The sequence below is a fragment of the Lolium perenne genome, chromosome 3 (assembly GCF_019359855.2).
Source record: "Lolium perenne isolate Kyuss_39 chromosome 3, Kyuss_2.0, whole genome shotgun sequence".
Classification (NCBI taxonomy): domain Eukaryota; kingdom Viridiplantae; phylum Streptophyta; class Magnoliopsida; order Poales; family Poaceae; genus Lolium; species Lolium perenne.
In genome coordinates, this window is record NC_067246.2 from 278,564,754 (window position 1) to 278,588,281 (window position 23,528).

The window sequence follows — 23,528 nt, forward strand, 5'->3', positions numbered from 1 at the left end:
GCCTGGGCTCCTCCGCCTCCAACATCGTCGGCGCGCCCGACGTATGTTCCGCCGCTTCTCAACTGGCCGTGGGTGGTACCGGAGCTCATCGTGATCAACAGCGACGAGGAGAAACAGTAGGCGCACGCGTTCTTAGGGTTTTTTTTCCTTTCTTTTACTATATAAATTCTATTTTTATGTTATAAAAAACGAAAATTCAAGAAAAAAAATACTGGAGCCACTCCCGACGCAAACGGACGCGCGGTTAATTTCAACAATTTAGACCGATGTAAATGGAGGCCATGCGCACACTTTCGGACGTTGAAAACTTGAAATGCGTCGGCCGCAATAGACCCACGTTCTGAAAATTGGAATAGGAGAAAAAAAAAACTACTCTGTCGCTCCACCGGACCATCAGTCCACCACTCCTCCCGTTGCCACAGCCACCGCGGAGGGCGGCGCGAAGCCGGACTGCTCCCCCAGAAACTCGCCGTTGCCGTCGCCGGCTGCTCACCGCCTCCCCCCGTCCCCAAACCCGGCGGATTAATCCCCTCGTGCCGCCTGCCGCCGGTTAGTGCTCTTCATTTAGCCCTAGCTTGGCAGAGTAAATTCGGAGAAGAAACCAAGCGGGACTCGGAAGAATCCCTACAGAAACAAGCTCGCTCCTACACCAAATCCGGATCTTTCCCGGACTCGGACTCGGATGTGTTTCACCGATTCGAATTGGGAGTGCGCCATCGGCTGGCGATCTATATAAAGACAGCAGCCTGCCTTTTGTCTCTGAAGAAATTGGTCAGCTCTGTCAAAGCATCAGGTCTTTGCAACTTAGGACCGTGCCTTCCCTGGGCTGAAGAAATCTGTTCCAGTCTTTTTCCAGATATTGGCAGAGAGGCCCTGCTCCACTCCCATGGAGCTATGTAGCGTCGCCTCGATAATCAGCTTAAGGAGTCTAGCTATTCAACGGAAATATTTGCCAAAGCTGCTAGGCTTCACTTCCAGTTCACTGAAGAAATTCTGCAAAGATGTTCATCAACCACTGACCGAGACTATCGTGGGCACATCGCCAGAGCTGCCTCAGGACATCTTGATGGATATCTTTTCCACCCTCGAAATCCCTGATCTCATCCGTGCTGGCGCTGTCTGCCCCTCTTGGCACTCTGCATGTACCAGCCTACTGAGCCTTGGGCTGTACAAACTAGCGCAGACGCCGTGCCTCCTCTATACTTCTGAATCTGCTGGTGATAGCTCCGCTTACCTCTACAGCCTCAGTGAAAAGAGATCGTACAAGCTAACTCTTCCGGAGCCACCTATCCGTACTAGGTGTTTCATCGGGTCCTCTCATGGCTGGCTGGTTACTGCTGATGAAAGATCTGAGATGCATCTTCTCAATCCGATCACATCTCAACAGATTGCTCTACCTTCAGTGATCACAATTGAGCAGGTGAAGCCCATATTCGACGAGTACAACACTCTCCACAAGTATGAATTGTCGTGGTACACTGGAATGCGTGTTGGTAATAGCTCACCATCTATTTTTGCTCTTGACAAGCTGCGGGATCAACTCCACTATAAGGCGTTTGTGTTCCCTGATGCATCCACCGGAAGCTACATTGTGGTGCTCATCCATAATCCCATGCACCAGCTCTCTTTTGCAAGGATAGGTGATGATAAGTGGACCTGGCTGCCACCTCATGAAGGCTATGACGACTGCACTTACAAGGATGGCCTACTGTATGCAGTCACTGGAACCGGAGAACTTCATGCTTTTGATTTTAGTAGTGGACATGCTGTCACAGTGGAGATGATTATACGAATGCGCAATATGTATGACTGTGGGTACATGTACATTGTTCAAGCACCATGGGGCGATCTGCTGCTTATTTGGAGAATGTGTGAGGACCATGATTTAGAACCTGAGCCTGGCGCACCTGTGTTTTGGAACACTACAAGATTTAAAATATATGAATTTGATCCTTCGGGAAGTAAACTTAAGGAAATCAATAGGCTGCGTGACCATTTGTTGTTTCTTGGACATAATCAATCACTTTGTCTCAGTGCTGATGAATATCCTTCACTCAAGGCAAATCGTGCCTACTTTACTGATGATAGTTTTTTGTGGACAACGGGGTTGAAGAATAATCACCGTGATATGGGAATTCTCAACTTGGATGATAACAGCAAGGAAGAATTTGTGTTTCCTCAGCTTTGCTCCAACTTTCCAGCTCCTATTTGGGTTACCCCTGATCTTAGAAAGATGAACGCGGCTTCACGAGGGGATTGAAAAAAATTTTGATCGGACCAATAAGCCTACACAGGGATGATGTGCTAGATCCCTGGGGCTGCTGGTGGAAGTTATCGACAAAATACTGAAGGGGCCATTGGAATGTGCCTGAGGGTGTCCTCATCGTTTGGCGCCGGCCCGTAAACACTAGATTGGGCCTAGTTGGCTCTAAATAAATAGTTGTGAGGTTTTATTTGTTTACATATGCTGTAACCATGTTGTTCTACGCACAGTTTAATGTGCCGATGGAAAATTGACGTTTTTCAGTTGCATTCCTTGGCAATGCGAATGCCAAAAAAAAATTATCTTAGTGAGTTGGTATAAATTATTTCTTATATGAATGTCCAAATGAGTGTGTAATCTGTAGGTCTGTTGGTCGGACACATAAGATGAACTGAATCAGCAGGACTAAGTGAATGCTATTCTGCTAGACTGAAAATGGGAACATAGCTGCAGTATGTGAGCATAAATATTTTTTTTATTGGTTGCCCAATGTAATTCAAACCTTACCACTACAGTCTAAAAAATATCAAGACACATTCTGATATTCCTTTTCGCTCTTTGCTGCTTCGTGTCATGAAACTCTGCATTTTCTTTCTAAAGCCTTTATTGTTGGTGGCAATTGTAACAGTTTTCAATCAATGCTTATAATGCTTCATTTCGTTGATGGCAATTGTCATACATACATGAATACATGCATGGATAGCATGATTATTGCTGGTATGAATTATTTATGCTATAAGATTTGTATGGCAGAGGCCAGGTTGTGTGTGTGTGTGCTTCTCACAGTATCCAGTTGTGTTGTGGATTTTTAGAGTGTGCTCTTAACTTATCTCTCCTTTGTCCCTTTACTTTTCCAAATAATATATCGAAGCATGTATGACTCTTGCAAATGGTTGCAACTTGACATAATAAGCCATGCTACCTTTTATTTTATTGTTACCATAATACAGGCTACCTTGGGACTCTATGCTCACTTTATCCTTCCTGAAAATGTTGAACTCATCTTCTTTTGTTCCAATGAAAAATCTATCTTGCTCATTCTAGCTAGGTTTTGGAACTGACCAAGGATCCACGCTATGCTACCAACTGATGGTGACAAAGGTAAGTTCTCGCTGGCTCAAGTACTTTTTATATCTTTTACCTCATTTGACACATATGGAAATGAAGAGAATTTGGTGGTAGGTATAGGCACATATGCAGGATTATCCTTATTGACTATAAGTAACAATAATTCTCTACTATGATTTAATGAGATGGTTCAACCTACTCAGTCAGTGCAAAATGAGAAGAACTGATACACTCCATTATAACTGGTTCAACCTTTTTGTATTCTAGAAAGAAAAAAAATTCTGGTTCAACCTACTCAGTCCTGTAGAAGAGATGCTGGTTTAAATTAGTTTCTTTCTTTTGAGGTAAAACAAGAAAAGGTTCCCTGGCATGGCACATAGAGGAACGGGTGTGTATTTTCTAGGTTCATTTCTTGTCAATAATAATAAAGAAAGATGCCTCACACAGATATTGTAACTCTTCGGATAATACCAAGCATGCAAGGAAAAAAGAGAGACCTTCAAAGCTTGATTGGATTGTCAAGATGAGATACAGAACAATTTACATATTCAAATCCACAGCCCGGATACTATTGAACTGGTTCCAGATAAACCAGACATGTCAATCACATGGTTGTGGAGCATGTTTCTGCTCAACATGAGCCCAGCAACAGTGTTAGGAGTTCTATACTAATTTTCGTGGCAAATGTAAGATGGCAAAACATGATTGCAAGTATTTCCCTTCAATGCGGTCACACTCCTCAGCCGGCCTTTGACCCACGACTGCTATCTTTTGATACCATTCCTGCATTTACAAATAAAGAATATTTGTCAACATGTGGCCCCAGTTCCAGTGTAAGTATTTGTAGCTTTACCAACATACAGCTACAACGAACATTTTCTCTCTAAAGTTTACCAAAATACAGCTGCATAAGCTAATGATTATGTGGCATGTCGAAATATGTACAAGACTAATGCAGAATTAAAAGCTATATCCAGTTAACAGTAAGAGAAATAGGCTAATTAAACAGGATATACGAAACAACAGTCCGTAAGTTTAGCTAAATTGAAATAATATGACAATAGACAGTTAGTTGTACCTGCCTCTGGTCCGTCAGAGATACTTCTTCCACCAACCTGGAATGAGCCTGTGGCAAAAATGTTCGTGTAGGGCCTGGTCACGGCCTGCACGTGCTCTCACTCTGCAGCCGGTCTCGTTGCAACGAACACCAGTCCCGCCTTACATTATGATAATGATGGCAGTGGACGTACATCTACGTACAAAAGAATGAACTTAGCACAAACTCAAGAGGAGTATTGTTGAAATATATGATGTATGACCGGAGTATTACTCACATCGGAGGTAAGGACAGTGAAGCTCCCAGAGCTCTGAATCTCAAAGATACAGAAGTGGCACACTGTCCACTTCGCCGGACAGGTAGTCGCTAGTTGGCAATAGTTGGCATACTGTTTGACGATCGCCTCTGGTACTTCCTCACCATCAACAATCTGACAGAAAATGAAACACAATAGCAGTCAATAAGTAGTTCCTAAGGTATTGCGACCTTTTCTTCTAGAATTCAGTGACTGGAATTGACAAGTTGAGACATATTCAGTGACTGGGTTGTCTAGAATCCAAGGTATATATATTTTGTTATTTTCGGCTGTCATCTGCATTACCTTCACGTAATTAGTAGTTTGCAAAAGTTTCTGCAGATTCACTATCTTTGGCCTATCACATCTGACACAAGGAGTAAACAAGCATAATTTTATTTGCAGATTTTTCATATCATCTGTTTCATCAAGAATCATAAGGGCAGAACAGCAAGACGGTACTGATGACATAATGAAGCACAAGAAGAGAGCTACACTTGTGAAGAAAATCACCAATTGCATCATTTAATCGTCAAATGCTCTGAAATTATAATGGGGTAGAAGAGTATCTACTCGTGCACATGTAAGCTAGCAGGTAATAATCAATCCACATAATTCTTCAGTTTGGTAATCTGGAGCCAAGATGTTGTTGATAGAATGACAGTGTTTTTTGTTCGCAGGTTAATTGTGGAACTATCCTATGCAGCAGGTGGGCAACATGGACTGCAAGAAATAGAAGGAGTCATAGAGAAATCACAGTCTTTGTAGCTCAAGCATGCAGGTGGGCGTGGGAGATGGCTGCTGATCTTATTCAGACCCTAAAGAAGCAACTAGCAAGTCAAGACTCCCTATTTTCATCCCCTCCCGATAGAATTATCCAGAGACTGGTGTGAATCCTTTACAGCATACTGGCACAAGAGCATGGATGCAGCAAACTATGAATAAACCACACAGAATTTGGCGGAAGAAGGGAAGAATCCTTACGAAAGGCTCACGTCGCGGCGGAGGTGGCGGTGGAGGTGAAGGTGGAGGTGGAGAGGTGGACGGGGCGCGGGGGCGCCGGCGATGAGGAACATAGGCGTACAAAAGGGCACACCGCTTCAGCGGCGGCTGTGGAGGCGGTGGCGGCGGCGTCTCCGCTCGCTGTCGCTGGCAGGGCTGCCGCTGACGCAGCAGGCGGCGGAGGAACTCGGGGACGAGCCGGAGCACGCGCTGGAGGAAGTCGTGGCCTTGGGCGAGCGCGCGCTGGCGGAGGTTGCGGATGACGGCGTGCGCGCACCGTCCGCGACGGAGGATAGAATCGATGGCGCCGCCGGCGTGAGCCACCGCTCGCCGGAGGAAAGGGTCCCCTGCGGGCTGCGCGCCTTCACGCCAGTGCCTCCTCGCCATGCGTGCCGCGACGCTGCCAAGGCGTACAGGGCAGAGGAGCCCGTGGACGGCGACGCCGCCGAGCGCCACCGCGCTCCGAAGAAACGGGCTGGCGGCGGCGCGCGGGGGGCGCCCACGCTGCGGCGTCCTCGCCATCTCCGTTCTTTACTGGTTCTTGGCCGGTCTTGATCCTCCGCGGTTCTTGCTCGGGTCTTGAATTGGGAGGAACGGATGAGTTTCTTGGCGGTTCTCCGCCGTTCCAACAACAAGGCTTGGATGGGTCGGCGGGGGCAGTTCTTGGCGGCGGGGACAGTTCTTGGATTGGATGGGGAGCGGCGAGGATTCGGGCGGAAGGAAGTGGCTGGAGCAGGAGTCGAGGTCGAGGTGCTTTTGGAGAGAAGAGGAGGGAAACGAACGAACGCTGTCGGCGCCCTCAGGCCGGCCCAACTCAAGGCCTCTCCACGTGAGATTTGGGCCGAACACGGCTGAACTGGTTTATTTTTTCCAAGTGCTTTTTTTCTCTATAGAGAATTGCCCCTTCCATTCAAATTACCAGAAACGTGACATTAGTTGTTCCGAGGGTTCCGAAAGGAGAAGATGACCAATCACTCATTCATAAAACATTTATTTTTTTCATCCCTAAGGTGGCGAGTCTAGAGGAGCTAGGGCAGTTTAGACCAATCAATCTTTGTAACGTCATATATAAAATTGCATCCAAGGTGTTAACGACTAGACTGAAGGGGATACTACCCAAAGCTTCTTGTACCTCGCCCAAGTCTCGATTTCCAGATGCCCACCCATTATGGATCACTGCTGGGTATCCGTCGTGGCGGGCCCACATATTCTCATACCGAAACAGGCGACCAGTGCCTCCTCCTCCTAGCTAGTCCGAACGCCCCGGCGATACAAATAGGGCACAGTGATCAGATTATGTCGTTTGTACATGTTTAACGGTCATATTATCAAACATCTCCATGAAACGATTGTCTCTGACACCTCTATCTAGTCTGACTTTGATATCCGTCTTCCCTTTTGTCGATTATCCCACGTGTAAGGGAGTCCTATGAACCTAATATCTACCATGCGGCAATAATCTACAGCATCGCGGAAACCTTCCATTTGCCACTCTTGCCGATCATGGCCACCAATCTGTTCTGAAGAACAAAGCACTTCATTGCAGTTCCCTGCACAAAGCCACGGATTGTTTGTATTGTCGTGCTCTCTTCATAAGTATTTGAGAACATCCCAACTTCGCTTTCTAGCTGATCTCTTTGGTTCACCATAGAACCTAGTAAACAGCCACTCTCTGTCGCCAGCCTGCGCATTCTTGACCAGCACATCAATGTGAGTGCGACTGGGGATCTGACTGAAGGATTTGACGCTTACATCCGAGTCTCTTCTTACATCCGAGTCTGTTCCACAAAAGAACCAGACCTCCACTTGCTCCTTCACTTTTTACTCCAAAAGAATTATCAAAGCCCAACCTCCACTTGAGATTTATTCTGGGACATTTTGGTGTCTAAAAGAAAGACCAAAGATGGACAATGCAACTCCACAAGGCTGCTAATTTCTTGAATTGTTTCGAACCGTCCACAGCCCCGATAATTACTTGTTCTCAATGCACGATTTCTCCAGTTCTCGCAGCCACAAACTGTGTACAAGGTGATGTCGGTCTCTCTAGGGTTTAGGCTGCGCTCGGGCGATCGCCAATCTTAGATCTACGCGACTACGTCTGGTGATCAGGATTTCTTATCGCCCTCATCTACTAGTCATTGTCCTCGTACACTTGTGCTCAAGCCCATCTCTGGACGCTTCTCCATCCGTTTCAGATCTCCATCAAGGTTCGAGGCAAAGCTGGTTTGCTCTTCGCCCTTGAACTGGTGGGTGATCGATCGGAGGATTTTGGCTTGATGTCGGGGTGCGGATCTGCGACGGCGAAGGACAAAGCGATGGCTGAAACTGGATTGGATTGGGAGATCGTGATCGTGGCGGAGGCAGCGAATCTAGACGAGGAGCCGAAGGTAAACTGTCTATTCTCTAAAGCCCTATAACCCACTTTTGTGGCCTTCTATGCAAAGCTAGGAGATATGATGTGTGTGTAGAGGTTTTTACTAAAAACTATATGTGTTGAAATTAAAATGCAAGAAGTAAAACTAGTGCAAGAATAAGTAAAGTGCAATAAAGTAAAATACAATGAGATGAAGTGAAGCGAAGTAACTCAAGAAAGCAAGTGTTTAGCAAATTACTATTTCATTTGTGTGGTTGTCACAATTAGTGAAGCTCAATATAGTCTTTTTAGTGCTTCTTCTAGGGAGGAGCCATAGATAGGTGTAGCCATATACATATGTGCACGTACACCCCTAGTGATTGATCCTAAGGTCATTTTCATGAGCAAACAAAGAAATTATTAAGACATGCATCTAAGAATGTCCAACCACTGTTGTAAGTTTAAAAGTCCCCATAATTGGTCCCCCGTTAACATGCATCTAAGAATCGGGACCGGGTTTCTGTCGCTCCCACTATCCCTCATCATGTCAACATGCAGTGGTGATAACCTTATGCATCCGCTTGACATATGTGTGAACTCATATATCAATACATAAGACCATCATAGAAGATAACAAATACTTGTATGCAACCAACAACAAACTATATAACAATTGCTATGAACAATTCACTACTCAAACATCAACATAGAGATACAATAGATCATGGGGAAACAATATATTGGATCATACATCATGTTTTCCAAGATATTACAGAGGGGGATAATGAAGAGTTGATGTAGATGGTGTTGATGCCTTCGTTGGAGGGGGTGGAGTCAACCGGAGACGATTCCGGCAATGTTTCCCCCCTCCGATCTCCGGCGGCCTGCTGACTCTCTGTTTCTGTGTTTTTGATCTACGCCATTGTTGCCTCGACGAAACCCCCGGGGTCGTATATATAGTAGTTTTTAGGGCAAAACAAGTCGGTTCACGAAAAGATGAGGCGAAACGGACGCTCGAGGGCCGAAAGAGACTTGGTGGTGCGGCCAGAGGGGGAGGCCACGCCACCCTCTCTATTTCCCAGCCTGTTGACCTCCTGGTGGCCCACTTTAGCTCATTTTGTTTTTCTCAAAAATTCTGAAGCGTGACCCCTGACTTTGACCTTTTTGAAGTCCCGTAGCTCCTAGAAAGTCAAAAACTGGTGTTTCCTACCAAACAGAATTAGAGCCGGAGGAGGGGGATTGTTTAGAAAATCCCCTAAAACATCATGAAACATGGGAATAACATTATATAATATGCAAATATGTGGTAATATGTTGCAATAAAGTGCAAATTTCATGTATGCATTTTACATACCGGAGAAGAACTGCAGTACGTTCTGCAGATTCACTTGGAAGCTACAAACAACATGGCAGAATACGAGGCTCTACTACATGGATTGCGCATCGCTAAGGAAATTGGGATCAAGCACATCATATGTTGTGGACATTCCGACCTGGTGGCACAACAAGTAGCCAGAACCTGGAACGCCAGAAACTCCGTTATGGCGGCTTATAGAGACGAAGTTGATGAGATTGCCAAGTGCTTCCTCGGATATGAAGTCAAGTACGTCAGGAGAGACGATAATACAATGGCAGACATGCTATCCAAGCTCAGATCCGACAGGAAACCCATTCCTCCCGGAATTTTCCTTGAGCACTTACGGATACCCTCAGTAAAGGACGCTAACCCGGAAAACCCAGATATGGCAGTTTCTCCGGCTAAGGAAGTGATGATAATCACTCCGGCGTGGACTCGGCCTTTCCTGGATTACCTCATTGACCGTAATAAGTTGCCAGAAGACGAACTCATCGCGTGACAGGTCATCAGACGAGCAAGATCCTACACAATAATTGATGGACAGCTCTACAAACGAAGTGCAAACGGGGTATTTATGAATTGCGTCTCAAATCAAGATGGCATTGAAATCCTCAGAGAGATTCACGCTGGCGATTGCGGGCATCACGCCGCTCCCAGGTCCCTCATTGCAAAAGCTTTTCGGCAAGGATTTTACTGGCTCACAACTAAAGAAGATGCTGAGAAATTAGTGAAAACCTGTCGAGGTTGTCAGTACTATGCTACTCAACCAAATGCTCCAGCTCAGGAGCTCAAGACCATCCCTATCACATGGCCGTTCGCGGTCTGGGGGCTTGATATGGTTGGGAAATTGAAAAAATCATCTCCTGGCAGTTTTGAGTACCTTTTGGTCGCTATTGATAAGTTCAGTAAGTGGATCGAGGCAAAGCCAGTGAGAAAAGCCGATGGTGCTACGGCACTAAAATTCATATGCAGCCTTGTAGTGAGATATGGCATCCCACACAGCATAATCACAGACAATGATACGAACTTTGCTCAGAGAGAATTAAAGGATTATTGTAATGATGTAGGGATCCGGCTTGACCTAGCATCTGTGGCACATCCACAGTCCAATGGGCAGGTCGAGCGAGCCAATGGCCTCATACTAGCCGGAGTTAAGCCTCGCCTTGAAGAACCGTTGCGTCGTGTAGCAGGAGATTGGGCAGAGGAGTTTACGAACTACCCCTAACAAATCAACAGGGTTTACCCCCTTCTTCCTAGTATACGGATCTGAAGTTGTGCTTCCCTCCGACATCATCCACGACTCCCCGCGAGTCTCCTCCTACAACGAGATACAGCTGACGAGGCCACACAGCTATCTGTGGACTTGATCGAAGCAGCTCGGAATTTAGCTGACCAGCGCTCCACCATATACCAGCAGAAACTCCGACGCTACCACAGTCGTTGAGTTCGGAATCGCTCGTTTAGGGTAGGTGACCTGGTTCTCCGCCTTTGACATGTGAAGGACCATAAGCTGCAATCTCCATGGGAAGGACCTTTGTCATTAGCAAAGTGCTACACAACGGATCTTATTACCTCATTGATTTCCGCGAGAAAAAGGATAGACCTGCCAATTGGTACCGGAAACGAAAGCGAGAGGATCCGGATGACATCTATGATGAGACAGATCGTCCCTGGAACATAGCACAGCTACATCCTTTCCACACTTAGTAATTTTCGCATTACATACCTTGTAATATCTATGATACATGATCAATGAAATAAAACATATGGTTCACTCTTAGAGTCTTTTACCTCCTTTAATTTTTTCACTTTTTGATCGTGTATGTTTTCCGACTAAAACCGCAGAGCCGGATATTTCCGCCTAGGCGTGTATAAAAGTTGTGATTTTCAAAATTGTTCTTTAGGATGTAAGCTTAAGTTTTCTGGTGGATAAGTTTCTCGTTGCGAACTCATGGATTGCTGGTAGCGACTTCCAGCACCATGGCTGGGGGATTCTTTCCGCGGTTATTGACGGATCACCATTGGGCTTCGTCGCCGCATGCGAGCGTTTCCAGCTAAAGGTCTTCCGGCTCGTGGAAGGTCAAATGAGCAAGCCGGAAAACTTAGAAGCTAGCACTTGCTTTTTCAACGAACGACACATGCATTCATAAAATATAAAGGATCGCACGATAAGTTTTCCGCCCACATGCAGTCGTTTTCATCCTTAGCTACTTAAGAATATTTAAGTTATATTACAAACCCTCGATGGGACCTAAATGATGCACTGTTTTTCTTGCCACAGGAATAAGTTTTTCACTGGTCCTTGGTCGGAGGGGAACTGCTTTGAACATCTGGTTCAATTTCGCCTTTTTCCTCATCTTGAGGTGGAGAAGATACATCATCGTAATCACTCTCTTCATCCTCTTCACTCGTAGATGCCGCGATATCCTTGGATTTGCCCTTCCTGGCCTCCTTGGAGCAAGTCCAGGTATATTGGCTCCCGTCGCAAGATCCGGTAGGTCGAGCCTCCGCCTCGCGTTCCTTATGAAGCTCTGCTTCAAGATATCGTCGGCAGGAAGTACGACCTTGTCATAAAATTTGTCATAGCGGATCCTTGGGGCGATGCGGGTGTCGTAGCCGCTAACTGCATTCAGAAGCGCGTTGACATCCGAAGCCGGAGGAACACCGGAAGTGACCCTGTCAATATCAAGCTCCGGGTGGTGAGCCAGGCACATGGCCAACGACATTGCAGCAGCGCCTCGAGCCGATGAAGCTTCAAGATCTACAACCAGCTCCGGAAGAAGGTCCATCCTTTGAATTAGCTTGTGGACGTCGCAAGTATGGCTCTTCTTAAACGGCAAATTATGGAAAATCTTTCGGCAGGTGGAGATAAGGTCTTTGCAGTCATCTCCGACGAGCTGGAGAAGGTCATCACGGGGAAACTGGTTCCAACGCTCTTCGTCATATCCGAGAGGCTCTGCATGAGATGATCGGAAATAAGCATAAGATTGAGTTCAATGGATAAGTTCTATTTGGCAAGTTCCGAATACGTACCCATGACATCTGCGTTGCGTAAGTCCCAGTGCTTCTCCGCAGTATCCATGTACTTCTGGAGCCCGTTAATTTCTTTCTGCTGCTTCTAAAGAGTGTCGCTCTCAACCTTTCGTTTCATGGCAAATTCGCCCTCTTTCTTGATAAGTTCGGAATTCTTCTCTGACAGCTGCTTTTCCGCCCGCTCTCTTTTTTGTTCCGCCTCTGCGAGCTTTGTCTCTAGATCTTGGTAAGAGGAGCGCAGGTTCTCGAGTTCGGACAAGGCTGTGGCGAGGGAAGAAGATGCACCTATCCAAAGTTAAGTTAGAATTAATTTGATAGTCGGAATTTGGAGTAATGGCAAGATCGGTCGGAAACCAACCTTGGGCTTCTGCCAGCTGTTTCTTCAGTTCTGCATTCTCTTCTTCAGCAGCCTGGATCTTCTCCGCCCGACTCAAGGTTGCGCAGCGCTGCAAAGCAATGTTTTTATGCAGCTCATAATGCAGCGCTTGCTGTTCCTGTAATAGAAACAGAGCAGGAGTAAAATTCATGTTACACTATTAAAAAAAGTGGATCCTTTCGAAGCATTAGTGCCGGAAAAATCTCTGCCATAACGCTTGGGGGGCTACTACAACACTTTAAAAAATCTTCTTCAGTTTAAGTTTCTTCTAAGTATTTAGGTGTTAACTATTGACTAGTTTCCGCCTACATACTTGGGAGCTACTGGGAAGTACCTTGCGCTTGCAGAGGAGCTGGTCGCAGAACTGGCCGACCTCCTTCTTGAAATTCTGAATCTCCGACGACTCAGCATCAGGATTCTCCCAGGCATTGTTCAGCATGGCGTTGAGTAGATCTTGTTTCAGATCCCACTTTCCTGCCTCAGTGAGTTTATTGAAAAACTTGGTAGCATACTCCTTGGGGGTACGGTGGAGGTAAGGTCGGTCGGATCGCCGAAGTTTTCCGGGAATCCGACGGCATCACTAGCCGCAGCTTCAACCTTTCCCGAAGAATTAACTTCCGCTTCTTCTAGGCCTTGGACCTCGGCTTCTTCTTGAGCAAGTCGCTTCATGCCGTAACTTCCTCCGCCTGCCTTTTCGTTGCTTACTGGAATAATTTCCGGCTGAGGTTCGGTAGCAGGCCAGCGCAGGCGAGGGTTCAGCTCTGGGCGGAGAAGGTTGGGGAGCTTCGTGGGAGGAGCTTGGTGGAGCTGGAGTAAGAGGACCAACAGCCGAAGATTTTTGCATGTACTTCGTGATAGGCTTTTGGATGTTGGTCCGAGTGGTGGTGTTGTCGGGTTCTGATGTCTACGGGTGCTTCTATTCTTGTAGACAGTGTTGGGCCTCCAAGAGCAGAGGTTTGTAGAACAGCAGCAAGTTTCCCTTAAGTGGATCACCCAAGGTTTATCGAACTCAGGGAGGAAGAGGTCAAAGATATCCCTCTCATGCAACCCTGCAACCACAAAGCAAGAAGTCTCTTGTGTCCCCAACACACCTAATACACTTGTCAGATGTATAGGTGCACTAGTTCGGCGAAGAGATAGTGAAATACAGGTGGTATTAATATATATGAGCAGTAGTAACGGCACCAGAAAATAGCTTGATGCTACAACTGGCGTGTGATTGATGGTGGTGATATTGCAGCAAGACAGATGCAAAGAAAACAAGAAACAAGCGGTGATTGCAGTATTTGGGAACAAGGCCTAGGGATTATACTTTCACTAGTGGACACTCTCAACATTGATCACATAACAGAATAAATAGATATATGCTCTACTCTACACTCTCTTGTTGGATGATGAACACCACTAATTGTGTAGGATTACACGAACCCTCAATACCGGAGTTAACAAGCTCCACAATATTCGATATTCATGTTTAAATAATCATCATAAAGTGTGAACAAAACATGTAGGTATTGTCATAAAACAAGCATGGAATATCAGAAATTATCGATACGTCGGAGACGTATCAGGTTCCTACAAACAAGTGAAGGAAATGTATATGTAACAAGTTGTACAAGTTAAAAAAGAGGCATCAAACTCGAAAACTTACGTAGCGTCGGGAATGAGCGGGCGCGACCTTTTTCCTGCTGCGGACAACAGTTTAAGGCGCTCGCGCTCCGCCTTCTTGGAGTCGAGTGGAGGGGGCTTGGTCTTGGCTTTCTTGGCGGAGGCCTCTCCACTGGCTCCGGCTTCGGAGCCGGAAATCCTGGCGCATGGACGCTTGGTGGGCCGAGGGGCAACCTTCTTGGGTGCTTGCTCCTCCTCCTCATCATCGTCCTCCGGATCCTCCTCCACCGCTTCGCTGCTGACGGGGACTCTGAGTATGGTGCGAAAATCCTCCTCCGCCAAAGAATTGAGCTCGAGAGGAAAACAAGGAAAAGTTAAAACACTTCACAAAGTGAGAAGTTAAAAACAACAAAGTACAGATGCATATCGGAGGACACTGGTTGTTGATCTTGATGTCTTTCACTAACTCCAGGACAGGCTGGCCCCGGCCAATCTTCACAAGTGTTTTGATCCTTCTCTTGAGAGAATCCGCTGGCAGGTCGTGGCGGGTAACTCGGAGTAGATCGTCCGCCCCGGTGTACTCGCATATTAAGCGCGAGTTATACCTCAACGGCTAGATCCGGCGAGAAAACCAGCTAAGTGTGAGTTCAGTTCTGGTTAGCCCATCGTGGACTAACCAAGAAATCCTTCTTGCGGCCTTCTCCAGGATCGGGAAGTGGGCGAGGGTGGGGACAAAGCTCCAGCTGTCAAGTTCTTCCGGAGGCTTTGATAACCCACAAGTATAGGGGATCGCAACAGTCTTCGAGGGAAGTAAAACCCAATATTATTGATTCGACACAAGGGGAGGTAAAGAATACTTATAAGCCTTAACAACTGAGTTGTCAATTCAGCTGCACCTGGAAAAGCACTAGTAACAGGGGTGATGTGAAAGCAGCGGTAATATGAGAGCAATAGTAATAAAGAAAGAACAGCAGTGATAAAAGAATACGTAGGCAATGGCACCAGAAAATAGTTGATACTACTTCCAATGTCATATAGGAACGAGTATATGATGATGAGAGATGGACCGGGGTTCCCAGCGATCTACACTAGTGGTAACTCTCCAGTAACAAGTGACAAGTGTTGGGTGAACAAATTACAGTTGGGCAATTGATATGATTGAAATAGCATTAAGACAGAGCATCAATTTATTAATCATGTAGGCATGCTTTCCATATATAGTCATACGTGCTCGCAATGAGAAACTCGCATAACATCTTTTGTCCTACCAGCCGGTGGCAGCCGGCCTCAAGGGAATCTACTGGCGATTAAGGTACTCCTTTTAATAGAGCACCGGAGCAAAGCATTAACACTTGGTGAAAACATGTGATCCTCATATCACAGCCTTCCCCTCCGGTTATCCCAATTTCTGTCACTTTGGGGCCTCGGGTTCCGGACAGCAATATGTGCAAACAACTTGTAGATACAATCTAAGCAATAATAATAGAGCTTAAATCTAAGATCATGCCACTCGTGCACTAGTGACTGATACGTCTCCGACGTATCGATAATTTCTTGTGTTCCATGCCACATTATTGATGTTATCTACATGTTTTATGCACACTTTACGTCATATTCGTGCATTTTCTGGAACTAACCTATTAACAAGATGCCGAAGTGCCGATTCTTTGTTTTACCTTGTTTTTGGTTTCAGAAATCCTAGTAAAGAAATATTCTCGGAATTGGACGAAATCAACGCCCAGGGTCCTATTTTGCCACGAAGCTTCCAGAAGACCGAAGAGGAGACGAAGTGGGGCCACGAGGCGCCCAAACCCTAGGGCGGCGCGGCCTGCCCCTTGGCCGCGCCGACCTGTGGTGTGGGGCCCTCGTGTGGCCCCCTGACCTGCCCTTCCGCCTACTTAAAGCCTCTGTCGCGAAACCCCGGCATCGAGAGCCACGATACGGAAAACCTTACTGAGACGCCGCCGCCGCCAATCCCATCTCGGGGGATTCAGGAGATCACCTCCGGCACCCTGCCGGAGAGGGGAATCATCTCCCGGAGGACTCTACGCCGCCATGGTCACCTCCGGAGTGATGTGTGAGTAGTCTACCCCTGGACTATGGGTCCATAGCAATAGCTAGATGGTTGTCTTCTCCCCATTGTGCTTAATTGTCGGGTCTTGTGAGCTGCCTAACATGATCAAGATCATCTATCTGTAATTCTATATGTTGCGTTTGTTGGGATCCGATGAATAGAGAATACTTGTTATGTTGATTATCAAAGTTATGTCTATGTGTTGTTTATGATCTTGCATGCTCTCTGTTACTAGTAGATGCTTTGGCCAAGTAGATGCTTGTAACTCCAAGAGGGAGTATTTATGCTCGATAGTGGGTTCATGTCTCCGTGAATCTGGGGAAGTGACAGAAATCTCTAAGATTACGGATGTGCTGTTGCCACTAGGGATAAAACATTGGTGCTATGTTCAAGGATGTAGTTACTGATTACATTACGCGCAATACTTAATGCAATTGTCTGTTGTTAGCAACTTAATACTGGAGGGGGTTCGGATGATAACCTGAAGGTGGACTTTTTAGGCATAGATGCATGCTGGATAGAGGTCTATGTACTTTGTCGTAATGCCCAATTAAATCTCACTATACTCATCATAATATGTATGTGCATGGTCATGCCCTCTTTATTTGTCAATTGCCTAACTGTAATTTGTTCACCCAACATGCTGTTTATCTTATGGGAGAGACACCTCTTAGAATGGTATGGACCCCGGTCCAATTCTCTATACTGAAATACAATCTCTGCACATCTTGTTCTACTATTTTCTGCAAACAATCATCATCCACACTATACATCTAATCCTTTGTTACAGCAAGCCGGTGAGATTGACAACCTCGCTGTTTCGTTGGGGCAAAGTACTTTGGTTGTGTTGTGCAGGTTCCACGTTGGCGCCGGAATCTCTGGTGTTGCGCCGCACTACATCCCGCCGCCATCAACCTTCAACGTGCTTCTTGGCTCCTACTGGTTCGATAAACCTTGGTTTCATACTGAGGGAAAACTTGCCGTTGTACGCATCACACCTTCCTCTTGGGGTTCCCAACGGACGCGTGCTGTACGCGTATCAGTGACAAGCATTAAACACAACAAGATTGCAGCAACAATAACTTCACAAACTTTATAGATAGACTAATCATAATGTATCATCCATCGGATCCCAACAAACACAACACCGATTACATCATATAAATCTCAATCATGTAAGGCAGCTCATGAGATTATTGTATTGAAGTACATGGGATAGAGAGTACCAACTAGCTACTGCTAGAACCCGTAGTCCATGGGGTAACTACTCACGGAGCATGATGGAGGCGGTGGCGTCGATGGAGATGGCTTCCGGGGGCACTTCCCCGTCCCGGCGGCGTGTCGGAACAGAGCTTCTGTCCCCCGAATTGGAGTTTCGCGATGGCGGCGGCGCCCCTGGAGTCTTTCTGGAGTTTCGTCAATTTGTATCGCGTTTTAGGTCGAAAGGGGTCTTATAGGCGAAGAGGCGGCGCAAGGAGGCGCCTAGGCCCCCTCACCATAGGCTGGCGCGGCCAGGGGTCCACCCGCGCCGCCTTATGGTGTGGGCCCCCTGCTGCCCGCCTCCGACTCTCCTTCGGTGTTCTGGATTCTTCCGGGAAAAATAAGATATTGGGTCTTTGTTTCATCGAATTCCGAGAATATTGCCCGAACAGCCTTTCTGGAACCAAAAACAACAGAAAACAGGAACTGACACTTCGGCATCTTGTTAATAGGTTAGTTCCGGAAAACGCATAAAAACAATATAAAGTGCAAGCAAAACATGTAGATATTGTCATAAAACAAGCATGGAACATCAAAAATTATAGATACGTTGGAGACGTATCAAGCATCCCCAAGCTTAGTTCCTACTCGCCCTCGAGTAGGTAAACGATAAAAAGAATAATTTCTGTAGTGACATGCTACTTACATAACCTTGATCATACTATTATAAAGCATATGAGATGAATGCAGTGACTCAAAGCAATGATCTATAGTTGCTAACAAATAGATAACATATAGCAACACTTTTCATGAATAGTACTTTCAAGACAAGCATCAAAAAGTCTTGCATAAGAGTTAACTCATAAAGCAATAGATTCAAAGTAAGGGCATCGAAGCAACACAAATGAAGATCAAGTTTCAGCAATTGCTTTCAACTTTCAACATACATATCTCATGGATAATTATCAACACAAAGTAATATGATGAATGCAAATAAGCAAGTATGTAAGAATCAATGCACAGTTGACACAAGTGTTTGCTTCTAAGATGGAAGGAAGTAGGTAAATGACTCAACATAAAGTAAAAGAAAGGCCCTTCGCAGAGGGAAGCAGGGATTAAATCATGTGCTAGAGCTTTTCAAGTTTTGAAATCATATAGAGAGCATAAAAGTAAAGTTTTGAGAGGTGTTTGTTGTTGTCAACGAATGGTAGTGTGCACTCTAACCCCCTTGCCAAACAGACTTTCAAAGAGCGGCTCCCATGAAGGACGTTATCTCTACCAGCAAGGTAGATCATCCCTCTTCTCTTTTGTTTACACATGTACTTTAGTTTAGTTTATTTTTATTTTTGGGTGACACTCCTTCCAACCTTTGCTTTCTCAAGCCATGGCTAACCGAATCCTCGGGTGCCTTCCAATCATTCACATACCATGAAGGAGTGTCTATTTATTTTAGTTTTATTTAGAGATGACACTCCTCCCAACCTTTGCTTTCTCAAGCCATGGCTAACCGAATCCTCGGGTGCCTTCCAACATTTCACATACCATGGAGGAGTGTCTATTTGCAAAATTAATTTGCTTACTGATGAATCAGAGCAAAACATGTGAAGAGAATTATTAATGAAAGTTAATTAATTGGGGCTGGGAACCCCGCTGCCAGCTCTTTTTGCAAAATTATTGGACAAGCGGATGAAGCCACTAGTCCATTGGTGAGAGTCTGCCCAACAAGATTGAAAGATAAAACACCACATACTTCCTCATGAGCTATAAAACATTGACACAAATAAGAGATGATAAATTTTGAATTGTTTAAAGGTAGCACATGAAGTATTTACTTGGAATGGCAGAGAAATACCATGTAGTAGGTAGGTATGGTGGACTGATACGCGTGCAGCACGCGTCCGTTGGGAACCCCAAGAGGAAGGTGTGATGCGTACAGCGGCAAGTTTTCCCTCAGTATGAAACCAAGGTTTATCGAACAAGTAGGAGCCAAGAAGCACGTTGAAGGTTGATGGCGGCGAGATGTAGTGCGGCGCAACACCAGGGATTCCGGCGCCAACGTGGAACCTGCACAACACAACCAAAGTACTTTGCCCCAACGAAACAGTGAGGTTGTCAATCTCACCGGCTTGCTGTAACAAAGGATTAGATGTATAGTGTGGACGATGATTGTTTGCAGAAAACAGTAGAACAAGTATTGCAGTAGATTGTATTCGATGTAAAAGAATGGACCGGGGTCCACAGTTCACTAGAGGTGTCTCTCCCATAAGATAAATAGCATGTTGGGTGAACAAATTACAGTTGGGCAATTGACAAATAGAGAGGGCATGACCATGCACATACATGATATGATGAGTATAGTGAGATTTAATTGGGCATTATGACAAAGTACATAGACCGCTATCCAGCATGCATCTATGCCTAAAAAGTCCACCTTCAGGTTATCATCCGAACCCCTTCCAGTATTAAGTTGCAAACAACAGACAATTGCATTAAGTATGGTGCGTAATGTAGTCAATAACTACATCCTCGGACATAGCATCAATGTTTTATCCCTAGTGGCAACAGCACATCCACAACCTTAGGGGTTCGTCACTCCCCTGCATTCAATAGAGGCATGAACCCACTATCGAGCATAAATACTCCCTCTTGGAGTTACAAGCATCAACTTGGCCAAAGCCTCTACTAGTAACGGAGAGCATGCAAGATCATAAACAACACATAGATAGATTGATAATCAACATAACATAGTATTCACTATTCATCGGATCCCAACAAACACAACATATAGCATTACAGATAGATGATCTTGATCATGTTAGGCAGCTCACAAGACCCGACAATGAAGCATAATGAGGAGAAGACAACCATCTAGCTACTGCTATGGACCCATAGTCCAGGGGTAGACTACTCACTCATCACTCCGGAGGCGACCATGGCGGCGTAGAGTCCTCCGGGAGATGAATCCCCTCTCCGGCAGGGTGCTGGAGGCGATCTCCTGAATCCCCCGAGATGGGATTGGCGGCGGCGTCTCTGGAAGGTTTTCCGTATCGTGGCTCTCGGTACTGGGGGTTTCGCGACGAAGGCTATTTGTAGGCGGAAGGGCAGGTCAGGGGGCCACACGAGGGGCCCACACAGTAGGTCGGCGCGGCCAAGGCCCAGGCCGCGCCGCCCTAGCGCGTCGCCGCCTCGTGGCCCCACTTCGTTAGCTCTCCGGTCTTCTGGAAGCTTCGTGTGAAAATAGGCCCCTGGGCGTTGATTTCGTCCAATTCCGAGAATATTTCCTTACTAGGATTTCTGAAACCAAAAACAGCAGAAAACAAAGAATCGGCTCTTCGGCATCTCGTTAATAGGTTAGTTCAGAAAATGCATAAATATGACATAAAGTATGCATAAAACATGTAGATATCATCAATAATGTGGCATGGAACATAAGAAATTATCGATACGTCGGAGACGTATCAGCATCCCCAAGCTTAGTTTCTGCTCGTCCCGAGCAGGTAAACGATAACAAAGATAATTTCTGGAGTGACATGCCATCATAACCTTGATCATACTATTGTAAGCATATGTAATGAATGCAGCGATCAAAACAATGTAAATGACATGAGTAAACAACTGAATCATATAGCAAAGACTTTTCATGAATAGTGCTTCAAGACAAGCATCAATAAGTCTTGCATAAGAGTTAACTCATAAAGCAATAATTCAAAGTAAAGGCATTGAAGCAACACAAAGGAAGATGAAGTTTCAGCGGTTGCTTTCAACTTATAACATGTATATCTCATGGATATTGTCAATGTAAAGTAATATAACAAGTGCAATATGCAAGTATGTAGGAATCAATGCACAGTTCACACAAGTGTTTGCTTCTTGAGGTGGAGAGAGATAGGTGAACTGACTCAACAATAAAAGTAAAAGAAAGGTCCTTCAAAGAGGAAAGCATCGATTGCTATATTTGTGCTAGAGCTTTGATTTTGAAAACAAGAAACAATTTTGTCAACGGTAGTAATAAAGCATATGTGTCATGTAAATTATATCTTACAAGTTGCAAGCCTCATGCATAGTATACTAATTGTGCCCGCACCTTGTCCTAATTAGCTCGGATTACCTGGATTATCATCGCAATGCACATGTTTTAACCAAGTGTCACAAAGGGGTACCTCTATGCCGCCTGTACAAAGGTCTAAGGAGAAAGCTCGCATCGGATTTCTCGCTATTGATTATTCTCAACTTAGACATCCATACCGGGACAACATAGACAACAGATAATGGAATCCTCTTTTATGCATAAGAATGTAGCAACAATTAATTATTTTCTCATATGAGATTGAGGATATTTGTCCAAAACTGAAACTTCCACCATGGATCATGGCTTTAGTTAGCGGCCCAATGTTCTTCTCTAACATTATGCAATGCTCTAACCATTTTGGTGGTAAATCTCCCTTACTTCAGACAAGACGAACATGCATAGCAACTCACATGATATTCAACAAAGAGTAGTTGATGGCATCCCCAGGAACATGGTTATCGCACAACAAGCAACTTAATAAGAGATAAAGTGCATAAGTACATATTCAATACCACAATAGTTTTTAGGCTATTTGTCCCATGAGCTATATATTGCAAAGGTGAAGAATGGAAATTTTAAAGGTAGCACTCAAGCAATTTACTTTGGAATGGCGGAGAAATACCATGTAGTAGGTAGGTATGGTGGACACAAATGGCATAGTGGTTGGCTCAAGGATTTTGGATGCATGAGAAGTATTCCCTCTCGATACAAGGTTTAGGCTAGCAAGGTTATTTGAAACAAACACAAGGATGAAGCGGTGCAGCAAAACTCACATAAAAGACATATTGTAAACATTATAAGACTCTACACCGTCTTCCTTGTTGTTCAAACTCAATACTAGAAATTATCTAGACCTTAGAGAGACCAAATATGCAAACCAAATTTTAGCATGCTCTATGTATTTTTTTCATTAATGGGTGCAAAGTATATGATGCAAGAGCTTAAACATGAGCACAACAATTGCCAAGTGTCACATTATCCAAGACATTATAGCAATTACTACATGTATCATTTTCCAATTCCAACCATATAACAATTTAACGAAGAAGAAACTTCGCCATGAATACTATGAGTAAAGCCTAAGGACATATTTGTCCATATGCAACAGAGGAGCGTGTCTCTCTCCCACACAATGAATGCTAGGATCCATTTTATTCAAACAAAACAAAAACAAAAACAAACCGACGCTCCAAGCAAAGCACATAAGATGTGATGGAATAAAAATATAGTTTCAGGGGAGGAACCTGATAATGTTGTCGATGAAGAAGGGGATGCCTTGGGCATCCCCAAGCTTATACGCTTGAGTCTTCTTGATATATGCAGGGGTGAACCACCGGGGCATCCCCAAGCCTAGCGCTTTCACTCTCCTTGATCATGTTGTATCATCTCCCTCTCTTGATCCTTGAAAACTTCCTCCACACCAAACTCAAAACAACTCATTAGAGAGTTAGTGCACAATCAAAATTTACATGTTCAGAGGTGACATAATCATTCTTAACACTTCTGGACATTGCACAAAGCTACTGAAAGTCAATGGAATCGAAATATCCATCGAACATGGCAAAACAGGCAATGCGAAATAAAAGTCAGAATCTGTCAAAACAGAACAGTTCGTAAAGACGAATTTTATTGAGGCACCAGACTTGCTCAAATGAAAATGCTCAAATTTAATGAAAGTTGCGTACATATCTGAGGATCACTCACGTAAATTGGTATAATTTTCTGAGTTACCTACAGAGAATTTGGCCCAGATTCGAGACAGCAAAGAAATCT

The 23,528-nt window shown here is 45.1% G+C and overlaps 1 protein-coding gene and 1 long non-coding RNA gene across 2 annotated transcripts; one reads left to right on the plus strand and one right to left on the minus strand.

Moving 5' to 3' along the window:
* The first annotated feature begins 359 nt into the window (after positions 1–359).
* LOC127344395 (F-box protein KIB4-like) lies at positions 360–2,631 on the plus strand. Its single transcript, XM_051370660.2, has one exon. It carries the CDS (start codon positions 887–889, stop codon positions 2,258–2,260), a length of 1,374 nt encoding a protein of 457 aa, XP_051226620.1. The 5' UTR covers positions 360–886; the 3' UTR covers positions 2,261–2,631.
* A 1,228-nt stretch (positions 2,632–3,859) lies between these two features.
* On the minus strand, positions 3,860–4,787 carry LOC127338690 (uncharacterized). The gene is made up of 3 exons (XR_007874457.2): positions 4,666–4,787; positions 4,410–4,583; positions 3,860–4,114 (listed from the first exon to the last, which is right to left on the minus strand). It is a non-coding gene; the product is annotated as an uncharacterized lncRNA (long non-coding RNA).
* Positions 4,788–23,528: the final 18,741 nt, after the last annotated feature.